This window comes from Myotis myotis, unplaced genomic scaffold, assembly GCF_014108235.1.
Source record: "Myotis myotis isolate mMyoMyo1 unplaced genomic scaffold, mMyoMyo1.p scaffold_m19_p_10, whole genome shotgun sequence".
NCBI classification, from domain to species: domain Eukaryota; kingdom Metazoa; phylum Chordata; class Mammalia; order Chiroptera; family Vespertilionidae; genus Myotis; species Myotis myotis.
In genome coordinates, this window is record NW_023416314.1 from 79278213 (window position 1) to 79303065 (window position 24853).

A 24853-nucleotide genomic window follows, 5' to 3' on the forward strand; every position below is an offset into this window, starting at 1 on the left:
CCCTGGGTGAAAGGCCCCCTTCAGAGCTGCTGGGGTACAGGAGAGCTGATTCTACCCGCACCCAGAACTCTTGCAGTGAGAGGCCTTTGGGGCCATCTGCCCACGTGGCACCTCGGAACCCACGATGCAGGAAGCAAGGGGGCGCACCCACTGCTCCAGGCCCCACACGGGAGCCCTTCATGTGAGATCTCGTCAAAACAGTCACTTCTGCCGTCAAAAATGTTACCATGAAGCTGACCCCCTGCCTGTTCTCATCTCAAAGAGGCGGTCTCAGAACTTGCCCAAGGCCACCAGGCTTAACAGGGTCAGGACACCCAGCCACCAGTTCTGCCCCCTCCATCCAAAGCACACAGAGGGCGGGTCTCAGCTCCGCTGCTCGCTCCCTGAGACTTGTCCTCCCTCCTGAGCCCGATTCCTCGCTCGCAAAATGCAAACAGGAGCTCCTGCTTCAGAGGCAGGGCCCCTAGGGTGGCCACCTTTTGCTCAGCACCCAGTGTAGTTGGGGGCCGGGGCGGGGGCGGTTAAGGGTCGGTGCAGGGAGCCCAGCGCCCCACCCAACTCCCAGAACAAAGCAGGTAGGACCCACCCTTCCCTAATGCAGCTCACAGACTCGGTGGCGCCCATGGGCCAGAGGGGTGGTGGCCGATGGGGCTCAGGCCTGGCTTCCTGTGCGCCCAGAAGGTTTGCTGATTATAAAACCACATGGCCTGCAGCCTCCGTGGAGCGTGGGAGCCCCTATGGTGTGTTGGAGCAGCACAGAAGGTTTTGGGAAGAAAAGCCAGGATGATGAAATCACCATCTGTCCACCCATTTGGAGCTTTGGACTTTCAAAGGACACACCCTGGTGTGCTGGGGTGGGCGGGGGAGGAGGAGTGCAGGGCTGCCAAGGACTAGCTTGGGGAGTGGGGACCCTCAGCATCACCATTTCCATCAGCCTCTCCCCCACAGAGACACACGTTTAGATAAAACGTGGAGCCTGAGCGGCAATGCAGCTCCCACCCTCCAACCACACGCTTCCTAGACCAGCGGTTCTCAACTTGTGGGTCGCGACCCCTTTGGGGTCGAACGACCCTTTCACAGGAGTCGCCTAAGACCATCGGAAAACACATATAATTACATATTGTTTTTGTGATGAATCACTATGCTTTAATTATGTTCAATTTGTAACAATGAAAAGACATCCCGCATATCAGATATTTACATGACGATTCATAACAGTAGCAAAATTACAGTTATGAAGTAGCAACAAAAATAATTTTATGGTTGGGGGTCCCCACACCATGAGGAACTGTATGAAAGGGTCGCGGCATGAGGAAGGTTGAGAACCACCGTCCTAGACAGACCCGCGACCACGGGTGGCCACCCCGTGCACCGCTTGCCCCTCACACCTGAGCTGGGGCAGTTCTCCACTGTGAACAGACAGCAGCCCAGAGAGAGGGGAAACGAGTTGCCCACGGCCACACGCCTGGTCAACAGTCTGACCCCCAGCCAGCCTCCCTGTGGTCCCTGGGTCTCTGGGGCAGGGGTGGGGCACTGTGCTTCCGGTGGGGCCCAGGGCCAGGGCAGCAGGCCAATGCAAGTGGCCCTGCAGGCCCATCTGCTGAGAGTGGCTTCCTGAGGCAGGGCTGGGAGAGGCTCGCCCTCAGCCACTGAAGGGAGTCATCGGCCGCTCAGGAGGCCCAAGAGGTGGCTGGGACAGACCCCGAGGCTGCCTGTGTCTGAGCCACTCCCAGGCTCAGGGACCTATGCTCTGGGGTTCAGAAGGCCTGGGTTCCCGGCCACTCCCCTGCTCTGGGCTTCACCTCCCCCTCCGTGGCAGCCCCCTTATGTGAACCACCATTTTCTTTCTGCTCGCCTCAGAAATATACCGGAGGATATATTTTCCACTGATTTTTAGAGAGTAGAAGAGAGGGAGGGAAGGGGAGAGAGAAACATCCATGTGAGACACTTTGATTGGTTGCCTCCCGCTCTCTCCTGAGCAGGGCCAGGGATCAGGCCTCCAACCCAGGTACGTGCCCTTGACCAGGAATCGAACCCTCGACCTTTCGGTACACGGGCCAACACTCTGAGCACACCAGACAGGGCCTGACAGTTTCTTTTTCTCATCATCAAGGCCCTTCCCAGAGGCCTACATCAAGTCCACCGCCCTCTGGCCTTTCCTGTCCCCTGTCCTCAGCATCTGGGGCCACAGGTTGCCCTTCTGCTGCCAGGCACTAGCCTCGGCCTGGAACCAGGAGAAGCTCAAGGCTGGCACCACCCACCTCCCCAGCCTCAAGGTATTAATTTATAGGAGGGCCCTTGTGAAGATAGCAGATCTTAGCTTTGAAATACTAAGGACCACAGGAATGAAGATGTAATTACCATGATCTGCTATCCCCAGGGCTCCCTAGAGCTAGTGCCAACACCTCAATACCAAAGGGGCTGAGAAGGGGGAGAGGTATGGGAAGACAGGCGCCCCTGCACCTGGTGGGCCTCCGGAAGCAGTGACCAGGGAGTGTGAATGAGGAGGCGATAGGAAGTTCTTCTGCATGGACTCACTGGGCCAGGGTCTTTGCCACATGCAGACCCTGCTCCCTGGGGTGAGGCCTGTGCAGCCCTGGTGGTCTGGCTCACACAAGATTAGAGAACAGATCTGCTGGGGCAAAGCAGGGCCCAGTGCAGGAGCTGCTTCTGATGGCTGGGCTGGGGGACTGGCTGCTTGTGGGGTCTGGAGCAGGGGTTCAGGTGCAGACTGAGTCTTGAGGGGTTTTCTGACCTTGAGCTGCAAAGGAGCAGGGAGCCAACCCCTTTTACAGACAAGGAGACTGAGGCTTGGAACAGGATGTGACAAAAGGAATACAGGCCCAATAGAATCAAGTCCCAGATGGACTGCTCTAGTTTTTGTCTCTCTCCCCTCTGCTGTTCTACGTGGGACGGAGTATGAAGGGTCAGGGAGGGACCTGAGAATCCAGCATTCAGAGAAGCCAAGAAACTTGCCCGAGGTCACACAGGGAGTCAGCCAGGACCCAGAAGCCCGCCCTCCCCCCACCTTGGTCCTTGACTGCTGACCGTGGGGGCTGGGTTGGAGTGGGTTTGGGGATCAGAGTGTCCAGGAGGGGTAATGAGGAGTGGTCCGTTTTCCCACCCAGGAGCCTTTCCCTACCCTATAACTCCCCAGAAGATGGGAACTTGGGCTGGGCCGGAGCACCTGGCCCTCCTCTGGTCTCTAGCACCCCCTTGTGGCCTCCCAGGACACAAACCCTACGATGGGCCCCGCCCCCAAAAGGAGGGCCCAGAATGCTACAGGTGAGAACCCGGAGGGCTCAACCACACAATCCCAGCGCCCCTTCCAGAAGACACAGGCCATTGAAATTTAAATCTTGGTAATAATAATAATAATAATAAATAATAATAATAAAAATAAAAATAAATAATCCTGGCTCCCTTCCCCCACCTGGCTTGGGTAGGGAGAGAGCCTGTTTGTCTTGGTTCCCCAGGGACAGGTCTCGGAGGAGAGCAAATGGGAGAGACTTGTGGGGAAGCCCCGGGCTGCTAGGGATGCTTACTTCAGCTCCAAGGACGTCAGAGTGCCTCCTCCCTCAAGGCTCGCAACCTGACCCAGAAGACTCCAGAAGGTCTCCCCGCCTGAGGGAGGAGGCAAACCCGCCCAAAAGATCTTTTTTAATAGAAGAATTTGTTATCTAAAGCCGCTAAAAACCCCACCCTTCGATCCCTCCTCTTGGACAGACCCACAGTCCTGTGGTTTCTGGTCCAGCGCAGCTGGAGACAGCTGGGCAGAAATCAGAAACACCACTGGATAAGCCAACCCCTCCCTCTCCTGATCTCCTCCAGCCCCGTTCAGACTTCTCCTTGGCCTTTAAGTTCCAGGCCGGCCGAAGGCCCTGCTCCACCCAGGGCTTTGAGAGCCTGTGGTGGCCTGCTCTCCCTCCCCTCCCCCCAACGGCGGGCATCTCCTAAACTCTAAGGGACCCCCGGAGACTTGCCCTCAGGGAAGCAATGGCCAGCGGCAGCTTGTCTCTTACTAACTCCCTGCACCTGGCCCCAAGGCTCCCTTTTCGCTGGCTTCTCAGTGAGCCAAAGCAGCCCTGCTAGGCCTTCCTGTTGCTGCTTCTGTGCTAAGCCCTTCCTTGTTTCCCAGTCGCCGGCTTTAATAAAAGTACACACACACACACACACACACACACACACACACACACACACCAGAGCCTATGGGGGAGTCGCCGGCTCAGCCCCACTGCAGGGTTTAGCTAAGGGTCCCTCATCCTCGGCCTCTCAATGCATTTTGTCCTTCCCAAGTCTCAGTGTGTCCATCTGCCAAATGGGTGTGACCATTCCTGCCTCACATACCTGTCTCCCAGGTGGCTGTAACGATACGAATAAAATGAAAGCAGAAACTGGCGAGTTTTTTGAAGGGGGACATCCCGGGAAGGGAGCGGACTACAACTCCCATCCGGCTCCGGGGCCGCGGGCGTCCCGAGCCCCTCTCCCTAAGCTGAGAAAGAGGCGGCCGCTGCCCCGCCAGCCGAGGGGAGCTGCCGAGCCCCGGGCATCCCCACCTGGTGGGGGGCCGGCGAGGGCCCAGGTCAGGCCGGGTCTAGGGCCGCGCAGGGGTCTAGCCGGCTCTCCCGGCCCCCAGAGACCCCCGCCTGGCCCCGCCCTGCCCAGGAGTTAGTGGCGCTCGGGCCCGCCCCCCCACTTCCTGGCCGGGATTGGCTCCGCCCCCGCTCGCCTCCGCCCTCCCACCTTCACCTACTGTCGGATCTCCCATTGGCCGGCGCGCACCTGCCCGTCCGTCGGGGGGCGGGGCGGAGGGCGGGGCGGGGCGCCCAGGTGAGGGCGCGCTGGAGGCCTCGGAGGAAGGTGACAGCGGGGAGGGCGGGAGGGTGGGGGGAGGACGCGCGGAGGATCCGAGGACGGACAGGCGGACCGACCGACGGCGGATATGCGGAGGGCCCGGCTCTAGCCCCGGCCGGAGCCTCGGCCGCAGCCATGGAGCGGCGGCTGCGTGCGCTGGAGCGGCTGGCGCGGGGCGAGGCCGGCGGCGGCCCGGGCCTCGACGGCCTCTTGGATCTGCTGCTGGGGCTGCACCACGAGCTCAGCAGCGCCCCCCTGCGGCGAGAGCGCAACGTGGCGCAGTTCCTGAGCTGGGGTGAGTGACTCCGGCGGGACCGCGGAGGGTGGACGCGGGACTCCGCCTCAGGACCCTCTCCCTCCGCGCTCCCCGCCCACAGACCCTCCCACCGGGAGCCGCGCGCCCACGGCCCCTCTCCCCACCGCAGCCGCTGGGCACTGGCCTGACAGCGGACCCGCGGGCCTTAGCCACCTGCACACCTTACCTGCGCTCAGATTCACACTCAGTCCTTTCCACTCACAGACCCTGGAACATGCACACGACACTCACCTCACATGGACAGACTCAAAGAAACGTGGTCCCAGGTTAGACCCAGACACAGGTGCAATTCACGCTCGACACAGAGTCACGTCCAGAATCCCTCCCTCACGCATCGCACCGCATGACCTGTGAGAACACAGACCCACACGCGACTCCGTGCATGCCACCCGCTGGCACACATGCGTTCTCAGGCTCCCACACCCCACACGGCCGCACTGAGAAGCTCGTATTCAGCTGCTGGTGGAGAGACACCTGCTTCAACTCACAGTCTGTGGGTGTCACACACTCCCCCGCCCCCACACGCACTCCCATCTCCCTGCATCTAAGACCACCCCTGTCTGGACTGGGCACCAACCTCAGCCCCTTTGTGCAAGCCGCTGGCCAGGTTTCCTGAGGGCTTTCCCCCAGGGCCAGGGAGGGAGGCCTGGCTGGAGGTGGATCTGTGCCCCTTCCTGGTTGACTCATCTGAGTCACCGGGAGTGGCTGGCCCGGGGTGACCCTGAATTCACTGTGAGCACCGGTGCCAGCCAGGCCATGGGGGTAGGGCATGGGGCCTGGCCTGGAGGGTGAGGTGAAGCGGGCGTTTGCCCAGTGGGCAACTAGTGTGCAGGCACTCCTGAGCTCTGGGCAGGCACAGGGCCCAGCCTGGCACAGTTGGGGGCCTGAGACGTGCCACTGAGTGGTCCCCAGCCCGCAGCCCTTTCCTCGGTCCCCCATCTCCTTGCTGCCTTCTCCTCTCCCCGGACTCCTGCACCTGATGCTTGTGTCTCGCTGTGTTGTCATCACCCCCCCCTGTGACGCCACACCCACGTGTGTGTGTTTGCACACACATGTGCTCCTCCCTGCCTGCCTCTGGCACCTCTGCCCGGGACCCCAGTGTGGGGGCCTGTCTGTTGACATCGCCCGAGGTAACTTGCAGGGTGGTGACTTACTCTGCTCCTGCCCCAACTTGTCCCCAATCCTGCCTAGAGCCCCCATCCCCTGGGGCAAGGCCAGGGGACTGGGCAGCCTGTCCTGGGGACCTGGTTTGGGCCCCTGTCTGGCTGATGGGTAGCCGTCCTGGCCTCGGCTCCCTCTTGGAGGCCTGTGGCTGCTCCTCTCAGCTGCACACACAGACCTGGGAAAGAGACAATTAATTTCTGTAATGAGGTTTCCACCCCTGCTGCGGGGGTTCGGCCTGATAAACCTGTGGAGCAGCTCTCTGTCCCACCCACACACCCGCCCAGCTGGCAGGGAGTTTACCGCCTGGCAGGGGAAACTGAGGCAGGGAGTCAGACTGCAGCTGACCCCAACCCCTACTGGTCACTCTTGGCCTCCCTCAGTTTCTAGGCCCCAGTCCCACCTCCCGGCCTGGAGCGGGCCTGGGAGTGGCTGAAGATGCCCCGTGTGGGAGTATCAGGGACTGCAGGAAGGAGGAGGATCCTGGCCAGGTGAAGGCCAAGTCCAGAGAGGGAGGCAGGCTCAAGGGCTGGTCAGGCCTGGAGGAGGTCCTGAGTGCTCACATCTTCCAGTGCCAGCGTCAGGAGCCACGGAGAGGTTTTGGCCCTGCATTTGAGTCTTGTGAGGATCTGGGCAGACCTATTTATGCCTGCCGACGAGGAGGCCCCACATGGGGAGACCCTGTCCTACCTGTCCTCTGGGCTCCCCCAGGCCTCACTCCAACCAAGGTACCCTGGTGCCTACAGGGGCCCAGGACTGGGCCACAGCTCCTCAATGGCAGAGAAGCCTCTCTGGGGACAAGGAATGTTGCCTGTCCAGTTTCCCAAGACAGGCTCTGGCCTGGTCTTGCTAGGTGGCTAAGAACTGTGAGCTGGGGGTGGGAATGGTATCCCCACCTGCCCCGGGTGACCTGGGTGGCCAGGGGCAGCCCCCAAGCTGGGGAGAACTACAAGTTCCATCAGTCCCTGGGACCCAGGCTGCCTGGAGTCTGGGGGCAGAGGTCCAAGGATTCAGGGAGGTCTCAGGGCCAGGTAGTCAGCAGAGTCAGGACCCCCACCTTGCATGCATCCTGCTCATGGCTGAATGGGCTGCAGCCCCTATCGACCCCTTAGCCAGAGTTTGTCCTGGGGAGGTCATCCTTGCCCTGGCCTCATAGGAGTTATAGCTCCTGGCTTTCCCCAGGTGAGAGAGGGACCTGGGGCCCTTCCAGAAGGTTCCCTGAGCCCCGCTCTCTGTCTCCTCAGCCAGCCCCTTCGTCACAAAAGTGAAGGAGCTTCGGCTGCAGAGAGATGACTTTGAGATCTTGAAGGTGATCGGCCGAGGCGCCTTCGGGGAGGTGAGCAGAGGGCCTGGGGGGGAGGGAGGAGGGTGTGCCCCCAGGCGCTGAGCCCAGTGCTCTCTGTGGCCTCAGGTCGCCGTGGTGAGGCAGAGGGACAGTGGGCAGATTTTTGCCATGAAAATGCTGCACAAATGGGAGATGCTGAAGAGGGCCGAGGTCAGTTTGGAGTCTGGTGAGACTTCGGCACCCTAAACACGGGTGAGGGGGGAGGGCGAGAGGGTGCTGGCTGGCGTACAGGGCGTGCAGGAGAAGAGGTGGTGTGGCTGCCCAATGGGCAGAGGATCCATCCCCAACAGCTGCCGACTCCCCCATCCCTTCCTCACTAGAAACCTTCCTTGGAAGCAAGTGGAGTTGTTCCCACTTCCCTTATAACACTAAGGCCCAGAGCCATAAAGCATGGGCTTGGCCCATACAGAGACCTTAATCTGAGCTCCTAGACTTCCTGAGTTTTACTCCATCCCCTGAGCTGGCGTGGGGCTTTCCTGGACTCTGATCCCACCCCATCCCGCCCCCCAAACCTGCTATAGACAGCCTGTTTCCGGGAGGAGCGGGACGTTCTGGTGAAGGGGGACAGCCGGTGGGTGACGGCTCTGCATTACGCCTTCCAAGACGAGGAGTACCTGGTGAGGATCCCGGGCCAGGCTGGAGGGGGTTGCCTGGGGACAAAGGAGAAGGCCCTTGGGGTCCCGAGGCACTGGGCCCAAGGGGAGAGAGGTCCCTCCTACTGGGACCAGCAGGCTTACCCTCCCAACCAGCTCCAGGGCCTGGACCCTCTGCCTGAGTCCTGACTGGGAGCTGGCCGCCCCAGAGCTGGTGGGAGCCATAGCCCTGCCTCCCATGGGGCCACTGGGAGGTGGGGTCCTGGGGCAGATGTCCCTTTTTCCATCTGATTCTTGCCCTTCCCACCACCATCCAGTACCTGGTGATGGACTACTACGCCGGTGGGGACCTCCTCACTCTGCTGAGCCGCTTTGAGGACCGCCTCCCGCCCGAGCTGGCCCAGTTCTACCTGGCTGAGATGGTGCTGGCCATCCACTCTCTGCACCAGCTGGGCTACGTCCACAGGTGGGGCCCGCAAAGCCCCCGTGCCCTCTCCAGTCCCCGCTGACAACTCTGGGGACAGCTGCCGTTTGCTGAGCGCTCACCAGGTGCCGGGCCCTGTGCTGGGTGCTTCCCCTGCTTGATGCCTCTGAACACTCACACCAAAAGTTTTATGTGATGGGGCTGCTCATTGTTCCATCTGATAGATGAGCAAGTCAGGGCTTAGCACAGGTGAGCACCTGCCTGGTTCCAGGTGACTCAGCTGGTGGGTGGCCAAGCTGCGGTTTGCTCCTGTGTCCCCCACAGTATACTCTGCTGCCTCTGAGGGTCGTCCTTACGGACCCCTTCCCCAGTCTAGCCACCTTCCTCCTTCCTGGGGGCTAGGAGGCCTGGCCACCAGCCGTCACCCATCCCACATGCCTGCATGCAGGAGCATGTGTGAGCATATACACACGTGCCCGTGCACACACCCAACCACACACACAGGTCAGGCCCCTCACTCTCCCTGCCTCCCCCAGGGATGTCAAGCCGGACAATATCCTCCTGGACATGAACGGGCACATCCGCCTGGCTGACTTTGGCTCCTGCCTACGTCTCAACAACAGTGGCATGGTAAGGACCCCGCCCCGGGGTGGGGCAGGGAGCACGTGGCTGGAAACATTCCCAAGGCCTGGGAGGCACCAGGCCTAGTGCAGGGGGCATCAGGCTCCCAGGGGAAGGAAGGACTAGGCCCAGGGCCCAGGTGGGAGCACCAGGCCAGCCAACCCCTAGGGAGTGGGGGTGCCAGGCCTAGACCCTTGGTGAGGGGCCAGCAGGCCCAGCCAAGCCGGGGGCTGTCCTCGTGTCCTCATCAACACCACCGCCTACAGGTGGACTCGTCAGTGGCGGTGGGGACTCCCGACTACATCTCCCCTGAGATCCTGCAGGCCATGGAGGAGGGCAAGGGCCACTATGGCCCACAGTGTGACTGGTGGTCACTGGGGGTCTGCGCCTACGAGCTACTCTTCGGGGAAACGCCCTTCTATGCTGAATCCCTGGTGGAAACCTACGCCAAGATCATGAACCATGAGGTCTGGCTGCCAGGCTCCGGGGTTCTGGGAGGGCAGCGGGACTCCCGAGTCCACGAGGTTGGTGGTGCCTGTAGGTGGGGGTGGGATTCCGGATACCCACCCGCACCTCTCCCCCGGCCTGCAGGACCACCTGCAGTTCCCCTTGGATGTGCCAGATGTGCCGGCCAGTGCCCAGGACCTGATCCGCCGGCTGCTGTGCCGCCAGGAGGAGCGTCTGGGCCGAGGAGGGCTGGATGACTTCCGGAACCATCCCTTCTTCAAAGGTGTGGACTGGGAGCAGCTGGCAAGCAGCACTGCCCCCTACATCCCTGAGCTTCGCGGGCCTGTGGACACCTCCAACTTCGATGTGGACGATGACACCCTCAACCATCCGGTGAGTGGTGGGTCCCACTGCAGGAGGACCCTCCCTGGCTGTGGGACACCCCTAGAAGTTTCCCAAAGCAGTTGCTGGGCTGGGCCTGAGGCCTTCAGACCCCAGAGGCTCTTAGGAGTTATAGTTCACCTGCCTTGAGGTGGGTTGTGCCAAGTGAGGGTCCTTTACCTCGCGTCATTCTATTAACCAGAAGTTGTATAAGGAAGAAGACTCCCAGGGGTGTCTGGGAGGCCATAGCCTCAAGGATGCATGGGAAGTGTGGTCTGTTTAGGTGGGGCCATGTTCCCACCTGCGCAGGAGGAGGGCGGCACTCCCAGTCCCTGAGGCCTCGGCTGGAGCTGTGCCCGGAGACTAACTCTTTCCCCTCCTTCTGCAGGGGACCCTGCCACCACCCTCCCATGGGGCCTTCTCAGGCCACCACCTCCCATTCGTGGGCTTCACCTACACTTCGGGCAGGTGAGTCTGGTCCTCACACACCTGGTGGGAAGCTGGGGGCTGCCTGGCTTGGAGGACACTGGGAGGGTAGCCTGTTGGGTCTGGTGCCTGCAGGGGACAGGTGCTGAGGATGTGTGCTCTGAGCCACAGGAAGACAGGCCCCCGTGTCCTCAGGGTCCCGTGATTCCATGCCCAGGCCCCCTCCGGGTCCCGCCCCAGCATTTGGCCCTCACAGCTCCCTCCATGGCAGACTAGAAGTACACTGGACTGGGAGCCAGAGGCCTCGCATGGGAAGGGCCCGTGCTGCTGCCCCAGCCTCACCTTGTGCCTCTATGAAATGGGCAGGATGATCCAGTTCCATGCGTGGGGCTGGCCTGACACCATAGTGAGGTCCTGGAGAAGAGGCACTGCAGGTGTAAGCAATGCATCTGACCCGCACGTGTGGTGTGCCCACTGGGTGCCGCACTCATGGGTGCCCACTGTTCGTTCCCCAGGCGTGGGGCCCACGGGACCCATGTCACCGAGTCCTCTTGACAATCCTTGGAGGAAACCCTGTTATCACCTCCATTTTCCTGAGAGGCAACTGAGGCTCAGATAAGTTAGATGACTATTCATGGTCACATAGTTTGTAGAGGCTCGAACCTGGACCTGGGGGATCTGGGAGCCACTGTCCTGGGCTGCTGCGCATGGTACCAGCCTGGGGACTCACAAGGGTAGGGTCTGGTCGGATTTGTTTCTCTTCCTGGCACAAAGCTCAGGGTTGGGTACAGGCCTGGCACACAGTAGGTGTTTCTTGGGTGAATGAATGATTGGATACGGGAGAAGGGAGGCGGTTTTGGCGGGTGGTGTCTCTGCTGACCTGTGTTGCCCTGCTCTCCCCAGTCCCGGCCCCGAGAGCAGCTCCGAGCAGCTGGCTGCCCTGGAGCGGAAGCTCCGCTGTCTAGAGCAGGAGAAGACGGAGCTGAGCCGGAAGCTCCAAGGTACCGGGAGCCGGCGGGGCCAGGGCTGTGGGTCTGACCCGGGCTCCTGCCGCGGACTAGCTGCTCACCTGTGGTTCTCCCCGCGGCAGAGGCCCTGCAGGTGCCCTCAGACCACCGGGAGCTGGAGCAGCTGCGGAAGGAAGTCCAGACCCTACGGGACAGGCTGTCAGGTATCCTACTCACCCGCCTGCCCCTTCTCTGCCCCCTGCCCTCACCTTGGGGCTGACCTGCTTCCCCAGCACACCTGAGTCCCCCTGGGTTCCGGTCCTGCCCCTGCTCTGTACATGCTGTGTGAGCTCAGGGAGTTATCTTAAACTCTGAGCCTGCACATGGGAAATGGGCCGAGGAGACCCCCCTCCCAGGCTGGGGCCACGGCTCCACGAGACACTGCAGGCGGGTGCCTGGCTGAGGCTGGGCAGTCAGTACGCGCGGGTCTCAGTGACAATTCCTGGCAGAGTCGCTGAGGGACAGCAAGGCCCCCTTGTCGCAGCCGGATGGGCCCCCTGCTGGTGGTGACAGTGACCTGCAGCAGGAGAGAGACCAGCTCCTGCAGGTGAGGGCCTGGTGAGCTGGGTGAGTGGCCCAGGGCTCGATGGTAGGAGGCCCTTGCCCTGACTCCAGGCTTGTCCTCCCCATCCCGATTCCCCAGGAGCTGGCTGAGGCCCGAGCAGGGCTGCGGGCACAGGAGAAGGAGCTGTGCAGAGCTCAGGGCGGGCGGGAGGAGCTGCTCCAAAGGCTGCAGGAGACCCAGGAGAGAGCGGCGGCCTCAGCCAGCCAGACCCAGGCCCTGAGCTCCCAGCTGGAGGAAGCCCAGGCTGCCCGGAGGGACGTAAGTGACCGCTGGCATGGCTGGAGGAGGCCCAGGGAGCTTGGGTCAAGGTTCTGGGAGCACCAGGTGCCTCTGCGCTCCCTACTGTGGCCGGCAGAGGTCTGAGCAGGGGATGATGGTTAGGGTGCGCGGGCTGGGGCTCCCTGCCTCACTCCTGCTGTGGCTGGCAAAGCCCGAGAGTCTGCAGCAAGGCCAGGAAGAGGCTTGGGGTGGGCAGGTCAGCACTGGCTGCCTCTGCACCCCATCACAGCTGCAGGCCCAGGTGGCCACCCTGAGCCGGGAGGTGACACAGCTTCAGAGACAGCGGGAGCGAAGCCTTGAGAAAGAATCTTCCCGGGTCAAGGTACTGAGTTCTAATCCCCAACCCCCTAAGGGGCACATCCCTCCGCCTGACCCGACTCAGGGTCCCCGGGTCCAGGCTTGTGTCCCAGCAGTAGAGTGGGCCATGGCTTCTCAGGCCCCTGCCCTGACCGCTCTCCGTGTCCTCAGACCGTCCACACTGCCTCTGAGACCAACGGCACGGGATCGCCTGAGGGCGGGCCTCAGGAGGCTCAGCTGAGGAAGGAGGTGGCCGCTCTGCGTGTGCAGCTGGAGCAGGCCCGCGGCCACGGGTGAGCTGGGCAGCTGGGGGTGGGGGGCAGGACCAGGGCCTAATGTGGGGGTAACCGAGGCACCCTCTCCTCTCCAGGCCCAGTGGAAAGGAGGAGGCCCTCTGCCGGCTCCAGGAAGAGAACCGGCGGCTGAGCCGCGAGCAGGAGCGGGTCAGTAGGGTAGACAGAGGGCAAGGCGGCCAGGCAGAGGGACCTGGCAGGGGCACAGCAGGAGAGGTGGGCAGAGCGGCCAGGGCCCAGGGCTGGCTGTCTCCCTAGGGCAGTGCCCATAGCAGGCAGGCAAGCTGTAGGGGGTGAGCAAGGGTGGGCATAGGCAGGGCTCCGCTGCTCGGGCCCTGGGGCCTGACCCCACCTCCCACCTGGCCCCCAGCTTGTGGAAGAGCTGGAGCGGGAGCAGCAGAGCCGGCAGCGGCTGGAGGGCGAGCGGCGGGAGACAGAGGGCAACTGGGAGGCCCAGATCGCCGACATCCTCAGCTGGTGGGTGCCATGGGCTGGAGGCTGGGGGCTGGAGGCTGGGCCCAGGCGGAGCTGAGGGCTCAGCCATGACCCTGAGCCCCCTTTCCAATCAGGGTGAATGATGAGAAGGTCTCAAGAGGCTACCTTCAGGCCCTGGCCACCAAGATGGCAGAGGAGCTGGAGTCCTTGAGGAACGTGGGCACCCAGACACTCCCTGCCCGGCCACTGGTGAGCCCCAGAGACACCCAGTGGGGAGGGGGTACCTCACTCTGGAGGTGATGACACAGCTCCTGGAAGAGCAGTGACTTGCTTCAGCCCACTGTGTCATCGGCAGAGCTGGGCTGTGCGCCTGAGCGGGGGGCATGGCAGTGGTGTGCTCTGGCGGGAGGGCGCCTCTGAGGCAGCCAGTCCCAGGGGGCATCTTACATGGGTGCCCTCTGGCCACCAGGACCACCAGTGGAAGGCAAGGCGGCTGCAGAAGATGGATGCCTCCGCCAGGCTGGAGCTGCAGTTGGCCTTGGATGCTGAGATCCGGGCCAGGCAGAGCTTGCAGGAGCAGCTGACACAGGTGCAGGAGGCGCAGCTGCAGGCCGAGAGGTGAGCCCAGGGCAGGCGCTGCAGAGGCACCAGGACCATGCAGGGGCGGGTGGTGAGCTCGCACCGGTTCTCCCCAGCCATCTGCAGGAGGCCGAGAAGCAGAACCGGGGCCTGCAGCAGGAGCTGGCTGCTCTGCGGGAGGAGCTGCGGACCCGCGGGCCAGGAGGTGAGTGCCCGTCTGCATGGCTGTCCTGCCCCCACTGCAGCCTCAGTTACCAAGGGGTCCCACACAGCCTTGCAGGGCATGGAGACAAGAATGTGTTCCAGACGGTCGCTTACCCCACCATCTGTTAGTCAGCACGTACTGAGCACCTACTGTATGCCAGGTCCCGCCACCACAGCCTGCAGTCATTGCCCCACTTCATTGAGGTGGAAACTGAGGCCCCCACTGGCCCATGGCTCCTCAGGAATAAGTGTCAGGGCTGGGCCAGGGACCCCAACCCCAATGTTCCACACCCTCTGTTTTCAGACACCAAGTCCTCAAACTCCCTGATTCCCTTCCTGCCTTTCCGGAGCTCAGAGGTAAGAACCCGGTACAGGGGCTGGTTGGGGAGGGTCCTGGGGACGGGCACAGAGGCCTTGATTTTGCCCCCAAGCCCCAGAAGGATTCTGCCAAGGACCCTGGCATCTCAGGAGAGGCCCCAAGACCTGGAGTGGAGCCAGAGCTGAGGCCGGAGGGCCGACGCAGCCTGCGTCTTGGGGTAAGGATGGTGGGAACCTGCGGGGGGGGGGGGGGGGGGGGCCTGTGCCCGTGCGTTTCTCACCTGTTCGCTCGCCCTCCCCCGCAGGCTGTGTTCCCCAGAGGACCTGCTGCTACCACAGCCCCTGCAGAAGGTCCTCCTGCAAAGGTCGGTGCCTAGAGGGTGGAGCGGGGTGGGGGCACCATGCTGTTCTGCTGGGTTTCCAGGGACCCTCTTGGTTCCTCCACCTGTGCCATGGCCCGCAGACCTCGTCGCGGGTGGCGGTGGCGATGGGTTTGAGTGCTGCCACACACTCACTGGGGCTCAGAGCTCACGCTGCCAGCTGGCTCAATCCCTGGTCCTGGCTGGCACTTCAGGGTTGCCTCAGGAGTGGGGTGCAGGGCCCTGAAAGGCTGAGGTCTGACGTGAATAACGGCCATGTTTCCCCCCCAAGCCTGGCTCACACATGCTGCGCCCCCGGAGTTTCCCGTCCCCCACCAAGTGTCTGCGCTGCACCTCGCTGATGCTGGGCCTGGGCCGCCAGGGCCTGGGCTGTGACGGTGAGACTCCCCTTGCCCGCCCGGCCCCCTGCCTCCCAGGCACCAGCCACAGCCCCTCGGAGGAATGAACAGAAATGGCCCGATCCTGGCACAGCAGGCTTCTCTCAGCCCAGGCTGCGTTCCCCACCGCTAAGCTTTTCTTTTCCCCCTCGGTGGGGAGTCAGTGACAGCTTGGGTGCCTGGGGCTGGGAACGCCCAGAGTCCTGGTTCTGGGCTGTCCCCACCCAGGCTCACGCCCTGTCTCCTGCTTTCCCCGCAGCCTGCGGCTACTTCTGTCACTGGATGTGTGCCCCACAGGCCCCACCCTGTCCTGTGCCCCCTGATCTCCTCTGCACGGCCCTGGGAGTACACCCCGAAACAGGCACGGGCACTGCCTACGAGGGCTTCCTGTCGGTGAGCTGGGGCCGGGGAGGGGGAGGACGGCGCGGTGGCCCTCCGGCCTGGCGGGCCCTCCCATGCCTGCCTTCCCCAGGTGCCGCGGCCCGCGGGCGTCCGGCGGGGCTGGCAGCGGGTGTTTGCCGCCCTCAGCGACTCGCGCCTCCTGCTGTTCGACGCCCCAGACCCTCGGCTCAGCCCAGCCAGCGGGGCCCTCCTGCAGGCCCTGGATCTGAGGTGGGCGCCAGGCATTGGCATGGGACAAGGGACAAGTGGGTGGACGGAGGGCAGCCCGGGGGAGGGTGACCTCCTACCTATTCCATGAACCTCGCAGGGACCCCCAGTTCTCAGCCACCCCAGTCCTGGCCTCTGATGTTATCCACGCCCAGTCCAAGGACCTGCCACGCATCTTCAGGGTAAGTGCCGGGGGTGGGATGGGCCAGACCACCGTCCACTGTCAGGTTGACCCCTTCTACCGACTTTTCTCCATCTCCATGGCTGACCCCTTCATCCCGGCCCCTCCTCTCCGTGCCCCCACGTTCCATCCTGGAGGGCAGAGTTTTCCACATGGGAAGCTGGCTGTCCTGCCTTGTTAGACTCATCTGTGGCTCCCCGTCACCCTTGGCGTGCTCCTGCCGTGGCCTCGAGGCCCTACATTTCTGACCCTGCAGGCCTTCCCCGCCTCTCCCTGGGGTCTCTCTGCTCTGACCACACCTGGCTATCTCCACTTCCGGAGTGCCCTGCACTCTGGACCCCTTCACCTCTGCTCCCTCTGCCAGTCCCTCCCCCACCTCTGCCATTCCCGGAACTGCCTCTTCCCCTGGGAGGTCACCCTTCCCCGCTCACCTGTGTCCCCACAGTGCCCGCCAATCCCCTCCCACAACACCGGGCAGGGCTCTGCAGTTGTCCCTGTGCTTGTCTGACCCCCCTGCCTCGCTCATCACCTGCTCTAAGCAGCACCTGGCTCTGCGCCCGGCAAGCTCACGTCTGCGTTAATTAGCATCAACTGCTGCACAGAGAGAAGGGAGGAAGGACAACTGGCCCTCGGCCCGCAGCCCTCCAGCCTGGGTCTCTGCCCACAGGTGACAGCCTCCCAGCTGACGGTGCCGCCCGTCACCTGTACTGTGCTGCTGCTGGCGGAGAGCGAGGGGGAGCGGGAGCGCTGGTTGCAGGTGCTGGGCGAGCTGCAGCGGCTGCTGCTGGACACTCGGCCCAGGCCCCGGCCTGTGTACACCCTCAAGGAGGCCTACGACAACGGGCTGTCCCTGCTGCCGCACACGCTCTGCGCTGCCATCATCGGTGAGCCTCATGCCAGGGGGCGCGGTCTGTTCCGGGCAGGCTGGGGGAGCAGTGAGGGCCTGTAGGGACAGTGCTGGCCCAGCCACAGTCATGAGGGCCGCTGCCACTGCCCAGTCCCTGCAGCTATGAGCTGTGGACTCCGCCCTGCACACGAGTCCTCCACCGTCCCCTCGGCATGGCTGTGTGAGGAGCCCGGGCTGGGGCAGGAACCTGGCTTCTGCCGCTCAACTTCTCTGGGCCTCCGTCTGCTTCTTCTAAAAGGATCTCAGGCGAGTGAACAGAGCAGGGGTTTAATAGGAAATAAGCCAGGTGTTTTGCTCTCAGCTCTCTGAACTAGCAGCTGGGTGACCTGAGCCTCACACCGTCACCCATGAGGCTGCTGGGTCGGCAAGGAGCCTGGAGCCTCCATGACAGACGGCGGGGGGAGAGGCGCTCACAGTGCTCCCAGTAGCCGGGGCCTTGTGTGGTCTGCCAGGTCCGCTGTGTCAGTCAGGAGTCAGGGCAAAGGGGCATTTATTGAGCAAGGATTGCCGTGAGCTTCACACTTACCTGCATTGCTTCATCTCCAGTCTCACAGCAGCTGAGTGAGGAAGGTACCATTATTGTCCCCACTTTATTTATTTTTTTTATTGTCCCCATTTTACGTTAGGGGAAACCGAATCTCCAAGACTTACCCAAAATCCCACAGCTTGGAGTGGAGGGCCTCTCACCCATCCCTGCCCCCACAGCCTTTACCATTAGAGCCATCTAGACCAGGGGTGGGCAAACTTTTTGACTCGAGGGCCACAATGGGTTCTTAAACTGGACCGGAGGGCCGGAACAAAAGCATGGATGGAGTGTTTGTGTGAACTAATATAAATTCAAAGTAAACATCATTACATAAAAGGGTACGGTCTTTTTTTTTTTTTTTTTTAGTTTTATTCATTTCAAACGGGCCGGAGGGCTGATCTAGACTCTGGGACAGGGTTCAGTGGCACAGGGACAGGGCGAAACAGGCTCAGCAAGGGCAGGTGGACTGCCCAGGCTCTGCCTCTGAACAGGCCCTCTGACCCCTGACCCTCTCTTTCCCTCTCCCAGACCAGGACCGGCTTGCTCTGGGCACCGAGGAGGGGCTGTTTGTGATCCACCTGCACAGCAATGGTACATGCCAAGCTGGGCCAAGGCTGGTGTGGGCGGGACTCACCCCAGGGCACAGGAGGATGGGCACCGAGCTGCTTCTCACCCACCTGATGGTGACACTCTCTTACCAACTCCACAGACATCTTCCAGGTGGGCGAGTGCCGGCGGGTGCAGCGGCTGGCTGTGAGCCCCACTGCGGGCCTTCTGGCCGCGCTGTGTGGCCGAGGCCCCAGCGTGCGCCTCTTCCCCCTGGCCGAGCTGGAGAGCGCAGAGTTGACAGGCGCCAAGATCCCTGAGTCTCGAGGCTGCCAGGCGCTGGCAGCCGGGCGCATCCTGCAGGCCCGCACCCCTGTGCTCTGTGTAGCTGTCAAGCGCCAAGTGCTCTGCTACCAGCTGGGCCCAGGCCCGGGGCCCTGGCACCACCGCATCCGTGAGCTGCAGGCACCAGCACCTGTGCAGAGCCTGGAGCTGCTGGGCGACCGGCTGTGTGTGGGCGCAGCTGGTGCCTTCTTGCTCTACCCGCTGCTCAATGAGGCTGCGCCCTTAGCCTTGGGGGGCAATCTGATGCCTGAGGAGCTACCGCCATCAAGAGGGGGCCTAGGCGAGGCGCTGGGTGCCGTGGAGCTCAGCCTTAGTGAGTTCTTGCTGCTCTTCACCACTGCTGGGGTCTACGTGGACAGCGCCGGCCGCAAGTCTCGCATCCATGAACTGCTGTGGCCAGCATTGCCCACAGGCTGGGGTAAGGCCATCGGACAGCCGGACTGGCCCCTGGGGCTGGCTTGGAGTGGGACAGGGCTAGGCACCTGAGGTGTATCACATGCATCAGAGGAAGACAGGTCCTGCCCAAATACCTGAGCTGGCATCGGAAGCCAGTGTGCACCCTCCTGCCTGACCATGCCCAGCTCTGCCCTCAGTGCCTCAGAGAGGATCGTCCTCTTCCATGCCTTACGTCACATCTGCCCCCTGCCTGAACTGCTCTTCTTTTTGTACCTGGCAAACGCTGAAGTGCATCCAGCCCAGGGCCTGCTCAGGCCCCCATAAGTGACCGCCATGGTTGCTGTCATTGTCAGTTTCCATGCTCCCTTCCCTGCTCTTCCTCATCATGGGTCCTTGGCTCCTTTTTACTCCCCCACCTCTGTGTTTGACCTCTGCCCTGGCTCTTAGCGCCCTCTGGTAATGACTGTTCTGGTGCACTGGGGGCTTGTACATCAGCTGGGCTGGTTTCTTCATCACATCCAGCACCCACCCCTGACAAGCACACTCCAGGTGCTAGGATTGTTTGGAGGAATGAATGAATGAATGAGTGGGGCAGTGGGGAGTTTGGCGCATTCACAGGTGACTGGTGTAATGGCGTATGGGCTGAAAGAGGGACAGAGCTCCCTTCATGAGCAATGGCTCTTCTGGGGTGGGGCCTGTGGGTTGGGTGTAGCACAGACTTTCAACAGGTAGGTGTTGGACCCAGACAGCCTGGGGCCAATTCCCAGCTCTCACTCACCACTGGGTGACCTTGCCCATTGCTTAGCTCTGAGGTTTCTGATCCCTCCTTTGTAAGTGAGGGGTTGTTTGAGAATTAAAGGAGAAAAAATATGCAAAGTGGTTAGAAGTATGCCTGGCATGGCACAGAGTGGCACTCCAAGATCGGTATCTCTGGTTTGTTACGGAAGCTGGGTGGGGCCCCCTGGAAAGTCTTCAGAAGAAGGACTTTTGGTGGGGCAGAAAGTGCTGCACTCTGCTCTGGCCGGGCACAGGGTGTTCCCGTGGTGCTGAGGAGGCAACTAGCCCGAGAGGTGCCCGACTTGCTCAGGGCTGCTCAGCACAAGCAGTTTCTACCCTGCAGGTTACACAGTCCCCTACCTGACGGTGTTCAGCGAGAACTCCATCGACGTGTTTGATGTGAGGAAAGCAGAATGGGTCCAAACGGTGCCGCTCAAGAGGGTGAGGGCCTGCCAAGACCCCTGGGGCTGGCCTGGGCAGGACAGGGTGCATGGTGTGACCTCTGTGCCTGTTGCCTCAGGTGCGACCCCTGAACCCAGAGGGCTCCCTGTTCCTCTATGGCGCCGAGAAGGTCCGCCTGACCTACCTCAGGAACCGTCTGGCAGGTGAGGGAGGGTGTTTGCTTGTGTTTGTGGGTCCGCAGGTGTGCGTTCACCTGTGCACACGTCGGGGTGAAGGACTCAGCGCCCGCGGACTGGGGCCCTGGGGACTCGTGAGCACTGCCCAGCTCTCCGCTTCTCCCACAGAGAAGGACGAGTTCAACATCCCCGACCTCACTGACAACAGCCGGCGCCAGCTGGTCCGCACCAAGAGCAAACGCCGCTTTTTTTTCCGGGTGTCGGACGAGCAGCGACAACAGCAGCGCAGGTGCGCGCGTGGTGCAATGGCTGGGCGGGGCCTCCAACCAATGGGGGCGGGGCCTCCAACCCTTGGGGGCGGGGAGAAGCAAAGGCCCGCCCCGGGGAGCGGGGAGTCGCCCCCGGGAGAGGGGGTGCCGGGGCGGGGGCGGGTGGGAGCTGGCACCCCCGCCTACCCCCTCTCTAATCACTTTTGCCCGCAGGGAGATGCTGAAGGACCCCTTCGTGCGCTCCAAGCTCATCTCACCGCCCACCAACTTCAACCACCTGGTACACGTGGGCTTTACGGACAGGAAGCCCAGCGCCAGGGACCCGCCCCCGGTGAGTCCAGAGCCAATCACAAACCTCCTTGGTGAGGCTGAGCCAATCAGCGCTTCTCCGGTGCGCTCGCTGCTGCCCTCAGCTCACCTGGTACCCGGCGCTCCGCACGGCCAGGCTGGCGGCCGGCTGGGGTTCAGTCTCTTGTCGCGGTCTCTTGTGCCGCTGAGCCCCACCCCCCGCCCCGCCCCCCTACAGGCTCCTGAAGGGAAGGGCCGAGGTGCCCGCAGCTCCGTCCCGCAGCGGCCCCACAGCTTCTCCGAGGCCTCGCGGCGTCCAGCCTCCATGGGCAGCGACGGGAACGCGGACCCCAGTAAGAACAGCCCCACAGCCGCCTGCACCTCCACACTTATCCCCCAGTTTCCACCCCCTTCGGACCCTTCCAATCTGACCTTGTGTTTTTGTCCCCTCACCCTGTTCCTGGAACAGTGAAGAAGAAGCCGTGGACATCCCTGTCCAGCGAGTCCGTATCCTGCCCGCAGGGATCTCTGAGCCCCGCAGCCTCCCAGATACAGGTGAGCCAGCGGGAGCGTTTCCCTCCTCCGCTCTAAGCACAGGCAGTTCTGCTGGGACCTGAGGCCAGAGAACAAGCTCAGCCCATCCTTCCCTGGACCCTAAGAGATGCAGACCGTTACCTGTCCCCCCCCACAGTGGGCCTGCGGAAGCCTGGAGGTGGGGATCTTGGCTCTGACTGTCCCCACAGTGTGGCCCCCGAAAGGTGCCTGGCCTCTCTGAGCTTGTCTTGCCTGGAAAATGAGGTTATTGTGAGACGGTGTGAGGCGATGACACCTCAGCACGGTGCTCCGCACATGGGGGCAGTGCCACAGAGGGGGACCTCTTGGGATTCTTTTTTTTTTTAAATATATTTTATTGATTTTTTAAAGAGAGGAAGGGAGAAGGATAGAGAGTTAGAAACATCGATGAGAGAGAAACATCGATCAGCTGCCTCCTGCACATCTCCCACTGGGGATGCGCCCGCAACCCTGGTACATGCCCTTGACCAGAATCAAACCCGGGACCCCTCAGTCCGCAGGCCGACGCTCTATCCACTGAGCCAAACCGGTTTCGGCCCTCTTGGGATTCTTAACAGAGGCCCAGCCCATGGCAGAGAGCAGCTCACTCTGGCTGGAGATAAGGGTTCCTACTCATCCTCCAGCCTCCTCTCCAACTGTCACCCCCATCACCACCCCCAGCCACACGAGGCCACTCAGAGCCCTGGGCCTTGCCCTGTGCGGTCACACCTTCAAGCTCTCGCCCCTGCTCTCTCCCTCCTTTGGACGCCCTTTCTTGTCCTCACCCCGATTAATGGAGCCAGGCCACCCTCCAGGCTCTGCACCAATGTCACCTTTTCCAGAGACCACCTGACTACCTGGGCAGGTGTCCCTGCCCCTCTGGGGCTGGTGCCACCCGTGGTGCCCGCCGTCCGCCCATTCCTTGTCAGTCTGCTGTGCTTTGGTTTTTGTCTGGGTGCCAGTCCTCCCTCGACTGTGGGCTCATTGATGGCGGGGATCAAGTTTGTCTTCTGTCCAAAGGAAAGCATGTCTGTTGATTGAGTGAAGCATAGAGTCAGTGAACAAAGAGACATTAATTTGGACGCCAGGATTAGGTGCGAGTTCCCCAGTTCTTCTCACGTAACTCACCCCCACCTCACATCATCCTCCTCCGAGGGCCCTGCTGCAGCCGGTGCTGGGTCCTGGGAAGGCCCCCGGAGGCCGTGGCTCGGCGAGGAGAGTCCTTTCCTTTTCCACCCTGACTTCCTTCTCTTTCTCCTCTAGGTCTCAGAGCGGCCGCGGAGCCTCCCCCCCGCCCCTGAATCAGAGAGCTCCCCTTGATACCCTCTGGCAGGGCCCACCCGAATCCCAGGGCTGAGATGTGAGGGAGCAAAGAGCCTGAGGAGTGCCACGCTCCGGCTGGTCCGGGATATGTGGAGATTCGGACTCAGGGAGAGCCTGGGCTGGGGAGCCACTGGGAGGCTGAGTCCCCGGGACCTGGGAACCTGACTCCCAGCCCTGATCCCGCCTTTTTCCTCTACCCCCAGCCCACCCTGTGCGAGCCGCTGGGAACAGTATGGTCTCCCTTCTGCTGTGGGCCGGGGGCTCTTCTGTCCTGGTGTCCAGGGATGATTGTGCCAAAGCCCTTGTTTCCAGTGCCAAGCCTCGGGGTTTGGAAGAGTCAGGGACGGAGAAGGGCCGGGTCCCTGGCAGCAGACTCAGGTCTGGGCTGCGCACTGTCCAGCCCCCAGGGAGGCCAAGTTGGGGCATATCCCATTCTCTGCTCAGGGACCGGGCGAGAAGGACAGGCTCTGAGCCAGAGGAAAGAAGCGAGAGAAGCAGGGGGGAGGATGTAGGTGAAGGAAGTGAGAGGCAAGTAGGGAGAGAGAAGGTGATAGTGATTAGAAGGAGGGAAAAGCCATGCAGAGGAGAGAGGGATAAAGGAAGATGGATGAACAAGAGAGACAAGGGGAGAGGGAATTGGGGGAACACACCCACGGGTCCTTTCTCTGGGGAGGAGCTGGGTGAGGTTGGGAACAGGGAGAGGCTCAGTAAGCCAACTGACATTGTCATCTAATCTGTCCGGAGAAGAGAATTCCTAAGCAGGGATGGGACGGGGAGGGTATTTATATGGGCTACCTGGTGGGAGATGGGCGCCCGACCGGTCCACTGGTGGGTCTCCAGGCACACTTTGTCCCTTCCCCAAAAAGGGGGGTCCTTTTTCTCAAGCTTTGACCAACTGTGTATTAGGGGATCATAGGGGACATTTTATTATTGAGCACAGTCATTATTATTATTATTATATTACTATTTTTATTAAACCTTCCCCTGCTGAGTGAGGGGCAAGTATTTATCTCCTCAAATGCCCTCTTCCCGGGAGGGGTCGACCCTGATGCTCTGCGATGCAGGAAGGAAACAATAAAGACAGCTTTGTAAGTTGCTGGCCTGGCTGCCTGGATGTGTCTTCCTGGGGTTCAGAAAACGGGGAGGGTGGGGGAAGGACCAGAAATGGAGGAGGAGGGAGGGTATCAAAGCAACTAAAGACCAAGTTGTCTTCCCTGTATTTTCAGGAATCAGGTGACACATTCAATGGGGGTAAATGAAAGTTTAATAACAAAGGGATGGTGCAGTAAGGAAACCCATGGGGAGTGGGAGTGCCCCGACCCCAAGGAGCAGGAGCAGGCAGTGGTGCTCCCTGAGAAGAGCTGTGGCTCTTATCACCCCAGGAGATAAATTCCTCCCTCGCTAGAGCTTCGTTTTACTGCAGGCCCTAGAAGGTGGCCTTAGGGCCTCTGAGCTGTGAGGCTGCTGAGAGCAGGGAGTGCCGGGAGCCGGTCCATCCGTGCTGTTTCAAGGGACCTGGCATATATGGCAAACTGTTCTTAATATGTTTGCTCACCTTCTTGGCACTATGTGTTTTAACCAAGGTCACCTCTCTGAGAAAGGTTGTTTCCCCAGGTAGGGATTTTCCCCTGAAGTTAGGGAGGGAATAAAACCCCTTAACTAAGTGCCAGGCGGGTAATTAATCACTTTAACTATGAACAATCATGCTTAAGCTACATAATCTTTACTCCCTGGAATGGAGATAAGAAACGCCCTAACCTTTGGAATAGAGATTGATAGGATTGGAATCAACTGGTATAAATACAGATGTAACAAGACAACAGGACACAGAACCTAGACACAGAACCTACACAGAACCTAGAGACAGCACTTCGCTGGAGAGAACATGGCAAAAGATCCTGGACAGAAACTGGCCACAGAACCTATCAAGAGAACATGGCAAAAGATCTTGGACAGAACCTGGCAATAGAACCAGGCAAGAGAACCCAACCATGCTGATCAACTGAACGCTGCCTCTGTGTCATTCCTTCTTCGCCGACTCCGTCCACACCTTTGGGGACCCCTGGACCTGCTGGGGTGGGACCCCAGCAAGGGAGCAGGAGGGGTCTCACTTGTACTGTGACTGGGCAAGACCCAGATGAGGCAGAGCTGGATGAGGAGGGAGAGGGAGACCTGGGCCTGGGATCAAGGCAGGCCTGGGGGACTGGCAGGGCTCATGGCAGGCTCTACAGCTACAAGTACCAAAGGCCCAGGT

General features: G+C 61.4%; 1 protein-coding gene across 1 annotated transcript; it reads left to right on the forward strand.

Moving 5' to 3' along the window:
- The first annotated feature begins 4879 nt into the window (after positions 1-4879).
- On the forward strand, positions 4880-23695 carry CDC42BPG (CDC42 binding protein kinase gamma). Its single transcript, XM_036326740.1, has 37 exons — positions 4880-5149; positions 7576-7667; positions 7743-7826; positions 8198-8293; positions 8587-8735; positions 9230-9323; positions 9581-9781; positions 9906-10154; positions 10531-10610; positions 11472-11569; positions 11659-11739; positions 12025-12122; positions 12219-12398; positions 12649-12741; positions 12888-13009; positions 13087-13159; positions 13380-13486; positions 13579-13693; positions 13914-14062; positions 14140-14228; positions 14532-14584; positions 14659-14763; positions 14851-14910; positions 15197-15302; positions 15562-15695; positions 15775-15914; positions 16012-16093; positions 16760-16976; positions 18054-18116; positions 18235-18834; positions 19933-20030; positions 20110-20194; positions 20336-20456; positions 20650-20767; positions 20963-21077; positions 21194-21279; positions 22540-23695. The coding sequence occupies exons 1-37, from the start codon at positions 4990-4992 to the stop codon at positions 22594-22596; spliced, it is 4650 nt and encodes a 1549-aa protein (XP_036182633.1). The 5' UTR covers positions 4880-4989; the 3' UTR covers positions 22597-23695.
- The last annotated feature ends 1158 nt before the right edge of the window (positions 23696-24853 follow it).